At 47.4% G+C, this 7,500-nt stretch overlaps 1 protein-coding gene across 1 annotated transcript in view; it reads left to right on the forward strand.

The window, feature by feature from the left end:
- LOC122262585 (uncharacterized) overlaps positions 1-7,500 on the forward strand; it is a 9,487-nt gene that overhangs the window by 638 nt on the left and 1,349 nt on the right. The window contains exon 2 of the mRNA XM_086549735.1: positions 6,066-7,500. This exon is cut by the window's right edge and continues 1,349 nt beyond it. Coding sequence (XP_086405861.1) covers positions 6,066-6,474 — 409 coding nt within the window. The 3' untranslated portion in view covers positions 6,475-7,500. The remainder of the gene's footprint in view (positions 1-6,065) is intronic.

Below are 7,500 nucleotides of genomic sequence, written 5' to 3' on the forward strand. Positions count from 1 at the left end.
GTATATATATGTATATTTATATAATATATGTATATATATATATATATATATATATATATATATATATATATATATATATATATATATGTGTGTGTGTGTGTGTGTGTGTGTGTGTGTTTCTTTTTAACCTCATACCCGGTAATATCTGCTGCGCTTATTTTTTCCTATTCTTAGGGATGACCTTTTTAGTAATTCAACTATGAGTACTGCAGCATGAAAAAATCCCCTCACGATCATATTTCACCTCTTCTCTCTGCAAGCGGAAAGCAAATTCCTTCTTGTTCATTCTCAGTCGGTGACATCAGTGTGTCGTAACTGCGTAGGTTAGATCCAGCAATGCGTCATGAGGCAGCCATCTAGCGTCAGGCAGAAACCTGGTGGACGGGGACGGCCCAGGCAGTGTTACATGAATACCTGTATCGTTCCAGCCTATTTGAGTCACTGATACCCATGTTTAATTAATGGAGGTGGCCGTGTTGGCAAGGCTTTCGATGGCATTGGCGAGAGTTATATGCCGATGACCAACCGTTCATGTTGTAGATGGTCGCTGAATCGCGGTAGATGCAACGGGGGCGGGGCTGGGGCTGGGGCTGGGGCTGGGGCAAAGGCATCCACCAGACCCTCGGAATATTAACAGACCTATTGACACCCTTGGTTATTGTGGAATATACTCCATCAGAGATTAACAAGGTAGTAATAGCAAACAGACACAACAGTTCAACAGAGAAATCGCGTTTTTTGCCCCTTAGAATATGACAGCAATTGCATCGAATAGACCAGGAAGGTAAATAAGGATTGTGATGCTAATGTCGAGAGCGAGACAACAATGAAACATCGTGAAATGAATCCGAGTCTCCCTCACGCGCCGCCAGGCTTGTGTTTCCCGACGCGGATGGCTTGTGAAGGCTTCTCCAGGTCGCCTTTCAGCTGTGATACATAAATTACACCAGGTTTTCGGCGGGGAAAATCGGACGTGCGAGAGGCCTATTGTTGCGGGCGGGCGGGCAAGCCACCTCCACGCCCTCACGCCCACACCGCTCTCTTGTTGCAGCCAACAAACCTCTGCCCTTCCTCTCCGACCTTCCTTTCGCGGGCCGCCACGCCCTGCCAGGCCTCTGGCTCTCCTTTCTCTACCTCGATCTCCATTCAGCTCGTGTGTGTTAGCGCTTAGCAAGGTCTGGCGTCCATTGATTTCTGCTTCTCTTCGCCCCATTCGGGAGGGAAGTGTAAATCATGTGTAGTGGCACTTCATCATCGCTCTCTGAAAGTAAGAATTTCTCTTAAGAAAGACTCCACCGAAACTCTACACCTGACACGGCGCTGGACGGCATGTCTGGCTATATGGAAAATATACAACAGATACATACATATATATATATATATATATATATATATATATATATATATATATATATTATATAATATATATATATATATATTATATATATATAATATATATATATATGTATATATATATATATATATATATATATATATAATATATATGTGTGTGTGTGTGTGTGTGTGTGTGGTGTGTGTGTGTGTTGTGTGTATGTATGTATGTATGTATATATATACATATATATACACATACATATACATATACACAGATATAGATATGATATATATATATACATTTTTATGTTTAAGCGTGTGTGTGTGTATTGTGATATGATATGTATATATATTTAGATATATCTATATATACATGCCTATATATATATATATATATATACATATATATATATGTCTATATATATATATATATATATATATATATATATATATATATATATATATATATATATGCATATGAATGTGTGTGTGTATGGGTATATATGTATGCATGTATCTCTCTCTCTCTCTCTCTCTCTCTCTCTCTCTCTCTCTCTCTCTCTCTCTCTCTCTCTCTCTCTCTCTCTCTCTCTCTCTCTCTATATATATATATATATATATATATATATATATATATATATATATATATATATATATATATATATATGTATATATATATATGTTATAAATATATAAATATATGAAGATATAGACATGTGCGCGCGCACGCACGCACACACACATACACACACACACACACACACACACACACACACACATATATATATATATATAGATAGATATATATACATTTTGTGTATGTATGTATGTATAGAAAAGAATTAGAATTATTATCGTGATCTGACTGAGAAGATTCGGGAAAGAAAGAGGTAATAATTCGAAAGAGAAAGGCCTGGGAAGGCGCACTGATGAGTGACGAAGCAACATGTGGAGGCAAGTGCTTCTACATGACGCAACTCTAAGCTCTACAAGTTGCATCCTGCACAGGTCGACATGACCAAGCTTGTGAGAGACGGATGCTTTCTCTACCCCCCCTCCCCCCTCCTATCTCTCTCTCTTTCTCTTTCTTTTTCTTACTCTCTATCTCTCCCTCCCTTCCTCCTCTCACTCTCCTTTCTTCCTTCTTTCGTGTAGGTAAAGGCGTCACACGTTTGTCTAGTTTGGCATATATCCTGATTAGTTATTTGTGGTTTTGGTTAATGCGAACATGAAGAGAGAGCATGCCAGCGTGTGAAGCCGTGCGAGGGGGCCGCACAGAGTCCCTCGTCGGCGCCACATCGCGAGCACGTTCTGTTAGGCGCCCTCCGTTGGTTCGGGATCCCGCCCTTTTCGCCCCCACAGCCAGGCGTTGACATGGGGTTATGCCACGGAATGCCGGATCGTTATCAGCGCTTGTTTTTGTTAGTGGTGTCCCCTGATGGAGGTTTCCTAGGTCGATCCCGTCACGTCGACCCTCCGAGGCCTTGTTTCAGTCACGTAGTCAGGACCGCTTGCACCTTGCGCAATACTGCGAGGAATGTTCTCTCCACGCTGATGCCTACGCACCTGCTCTCTCTCTTTCTCTTTCTCTCTTTCTTTCTTTCTCTCTCTCTCGCTATATATATATATATATATATATATATATATATATATATATATATATATATTTATATATATAATATATATATGTACATATGTGTATGTGTGTGTGTATAGATAGATACACAAGGGACTCCTAAGTACCGACTAAGACCCCTGAGCTTCTAGGTGTCCCCATGGCATCGCAGCCAACTCGCAGGGTCACCAAGGATTTCCTGTTATTGCCTGGTCCATATCACGTCTGGCCGCCCACTCTGTTCATCATATCTAATAAGGAGAGAGAAATTTACGATGCAGAAACGTTCTGGTTCTAGTACGAGTATGCCATTCTCAGAGCTCAGAAACGTTAAACATTTTCCTGCCCTGCAACCCTGATATAGTCTATGCAGATAGGAGTTGCTCCGAGGCGTATGTGCGGCCGCATGCTCTGCGCGGGTCATGTGGGTGCCGTGAGGAAGGGATGCGTCAGGCCACACGTAACAGCCCGGATGTCCCCGCGGTGGCACTTGCACCTCTGACGTCATGTACTGTCCCTCTTTCCTATTCCGTGTCACCTTCGCGATCGCTGACTCGACTGCTTTATCTGTGCCGTGACTCATGCGTTAGATGGTGTTAATCTCTTTCAGTTGTACATGAGTATAGTCAGGCCGCACATACATACACGCAATCATTCGCTCACACAAACTCACATACAGTCACGCATTCACTCACACAAACACGTATATACACTCACTCAAACACTTACACTTATAAAAAAAAATTCACATCCACACACGCGTTTAATCGTTCACTCACAGTTACACAGGAACACACACATGTATATTTGTATGCAATTGCTATGTCCCTCACCCGCATTTCCTTTCCTTACTCTTTTCTTCGCTCTCCGCATGACCTTTCTCGCGTCGCATGGTCAGCGCCGCCTTCTGGAGGTGCTCGCCCAGCCTCACGGTTCCTGGATCCTAATTATCGTACGGTTGGCATCCCAGCGGTGGTCCGCCCCTAACCGCCTTGGCCCCGCCCCCTCACGTCGCGTCTTGCCCTAAGCGTGCCCACCTGCAACCTCGCCCCCCCTCCTCCTTCTCCTCCCCACGCCCCGGGTTATCGTAACCCCCGCGTGCCCCCATGCCCTGGTGTGCCCTCTACACCCGAGACGCCTACATCTCTCTCCCTCCCTGCCTCTCTCTCTCTCTCTCTCTCTCTCTCTCTCTCTCTCTCTCTCTCTCTCTCTCTCTCTCTCTCTCTCTCTCTCTCTCTCTCTCTCTCTCTCGCTCGCTCGCTCTCGCTCTCTCTTTCCTTTTACATTTATCTCCATTTCTCTTTCTATCCCTTCGGCTTCCTTCCTTCACGCCCCCCCCCCTCTCTCTCTCTATCTCTCTCTCTCTCTCTCTCTCTCTCTCTCTCTCTCTCTCTCTCTCTCTCTCTCTCTCTCTCTCTCTCTCTCTCTCTCTCTCTCTCTCTCTCTCTCTCTCTCTCTCTCTCCCTCTCTCTCTCTCTCTCTCTCCCCCTCTCTCTCTCTCCCCCTCCCTCTCTCTCTCCCCTCTCTCTCCTCTCTCTCTCTCTCCTCTCCCCTCTCTCTCTCCTCTCTCTCTCTCTCTCTCTCTCTCTCTCTCTCTCTCTCTCTCTCTCTCTCTCTCTCTCTCTCTCTCTCCTCTCTCCCTCTCTCATCCCTCCAGGGCTGCTCTCCCATGGCGTGACGAAGACCCTTTACACAAAAAGCGACCTCTCGGAGTCCCGGCTGGATTCGGGCGGTGTTTGCGGCGGCGCGGCGCGGGGGCTGTGTCGTGCCCCGAGGCCCAGGGTGTCCCAGGTGTTGCTTCCCTGGCCCGGCGAGTCCTGTGCTGTATGAATACTTGATCATGTCTTGGTGGCCCGTCGCCGCTGCCGTCCACCGGACCGCGCAACACCTGTTCTTTACGGCGACCACACACGGGGCCGCCGTATTCGCCGAAACTACGGCCGTGGTTTAATGCCTGTCTTTTATTCTGATTTACAACTCCGCAGGCCGCTCCTGCTCTTGGGGTTTTAGTTGAATTCTTAATCTATTCTCTTTTATTTTTTCGTATAAATTGCATATATTACTGTTAGCTATTTATCATTTCTTCGACAGAAAATATTTATAAGAATCTCGTACCTGACGTTGCTAACCACAATCAACTTGAAGAGAGAAAGTTTAACTTCCCGCGTAGGGTCGTATCGGCGTGACCTTTGGCGTGATTGAGTTCTCACAATGAATGTTTTTTTGTGGGCACGGGTACATCCTCCCGGCCGCTCATGGGTCAGACAGGGCACCGATGTAATGCCCCACTCGCAGGCAGGGCATTAGCAGGGAGGGTGGGAGCAGCACTTCTGTTTTTCCTTCAGGCGGTTAATTCCGGGTCCTGCCACGGCGCATCCCTAATGCTGCGTCCGTGTCCTCGTTAATCTGCGCTGCTTTCGCTTGCTGCTTCGTGTGTCCTTCTCTGCCATCCTTTTCTCTGCTCCCTCCTTCCCTTCTTCCTTCCCTCCTTCCTTCTGCCGCGCCCTATCTTCGTCTTATCACGTGTGCCCCTCGGCCCCAGCATCCCACGTTATCTGCGGTGCGGCGGTGAACGTGATGCCCCGCGGGTGGACTGCGGGCGGGGGCGAGGGCAGGTCGTGACTGCGGCGAGCGTCCCCCTTCCATGCCCCTCGCCCCCTCTTCCCTTCCCCCCTTCCTCCTTCCCTCCTTCCTTCCCCCCCCCCCCCCTGCCGACTACATTCGAGCGACTTTCTTAGTCTGGATGTCCCCGGGTCGACCGCCCTCGACGCCGGCGACGATCACGCACGCTTCCTTTGATTCCTTTGTTGTATGGGGAAGGATGCTCTCTCTCGCCCTCCCTCTCTCCCTCCCTCTCTCCCTCCCTATCTCTCTCCCCCCTCCCCCCTCTCTCTCTTTCTCTCTCTTTCCTCCCTCCCCCCCCTCCTCCTCCTCTCTCTCTCTCTCTCTCTCTCTCTCTCTCTCTCTCTCTCTCTCACACACACACACACACACACACACACACACACACACACACACACACACACACACACACACAACCTTGTTTCATTATTATGATTCACGTTAAGTTAGCGGAATACGCCGTTTTCTAATTGGTGTTTCTCTTCCGTTGCAGACTATGGCCGCCAGAGGAAGCGACTACACTCGACTTCGAAGTCCGAGGAGGGCGAGAGCGAGGTGACTCCCCGGAAGAAGCCCGCCCTCTCGCCGAACTCCGACTCCGAGTAGTCTTGGCCTCCGAGGACAAGAAGCCGCCGGTGTTTCCACTCGTCTCCCTCTGGCCTCGGGTGTCTCAAGAGGTCCATCACGCAAGCCCGTCTGTCCCACGACGCTCCCTCCACGAACATCCCCGAAGCTCCCCTTTTCCCATCCTTTCCTTGGTCTTCCTGGTGAGGTACTCGAGACGCGCACGCACGCTCTTTCTCCCTCCTGTATGCCGTCCCCTGTGGAGGCATCACTTCCTTACTTTCTGCGCTTGTGATCCTCATGGCAATATCCCTCTGTCTTCTTACATAGCTTTCTAAATGAGGCTCAATACACGGAGTCGTAAATTTATACTTCAGGCGATATTTATAGACAGTTGTATTGTAAAATGTGATTCACTACACTTTTGGTGAAACGATCCAGGCCGTCTCAGCCACAGCGCTGCCGCCCCGGGCAGGCAAGTCGCTGTGGGAGACCGGACAACAACCAGAGAGCTGTTGGAATATCGCGGTCTGTAGCCTGGCTCGCATTTGCTGTTTATCTCTTCTGATGTATTATATTTTTTTATTGATTTTTGGTGTATAGATGGAAACATTTGTCTTTCAAGCCTCCTCGTCGGCCTGCAGTTTTACACAGGTGTTGAGACCAACACCCGTAAAACAGTACACTCAGCTATTGGATTATTCTTGTGCATTAGACCGTTCTTGCATATTGCAATCAATATGCCACGAACTGACAAAACCTTAAGTGCAATCAGCAGGCCGAGGGGAGTACATTTTTAGGCTAGTCAACTGTATTTATTTGTAATTTAAATTAATATTATGTATTGTAGAACATCAAAAAAGATTTATTCGTTGTATTATTTTCTTTTTGCTGCAATAGAGGAAAAATACCTTAAGCTAGATTCTGGAGTCAATCCGAAATTTTAAACTGAGCCAAATATTGTATCCACGAGAACAGAAACGCATGTCCAATTGGAAGCTTGTAGCCCTAGAAGTACTGATGTACTAAAATAAAGATGTAGACCAAAAGTGGTAAGGCTCACGAAGACAGCCACGTCACAATCTTGATGGCTGGAAGTAGATTAAGTTATATTTAGTGGCCAAACGTATCAGGTTAATTGCTGAAGGAAAGGGAGACCCGTACCACAGGTCTAGGTGGTAGTGAAATAACTCCTAGTGTTAGCGGCCTCGCGCGTCGCGGGCCCTCCGTCCTGCGGCCATGGCGGCTCAGCTTCACTTGAGCTTTGGCTTCGTGGGAGTGAGTCATTTCTGGGCTCCGTCATGGCGGTATGTCATTCAGTCACTTGCACGAGCGAGTGCCTGATGACTCAGATGAGAGCCCAG

Source organism: Penaeus japonicus, unplaced genomic scaffold, assembly GCF_977035675.1.
Source record: "Penaeus japonicus unplaced genomic scaffold, GWHDUDI00000001_assembly GWHDUDI00000022, whole genome shotgun sequence".
NCBI lineage: Eukaryota > Metazoa > Arthropoda > Malacostraca > Decapoda > Penaeidae > Penaeus > Penaeus japonicus.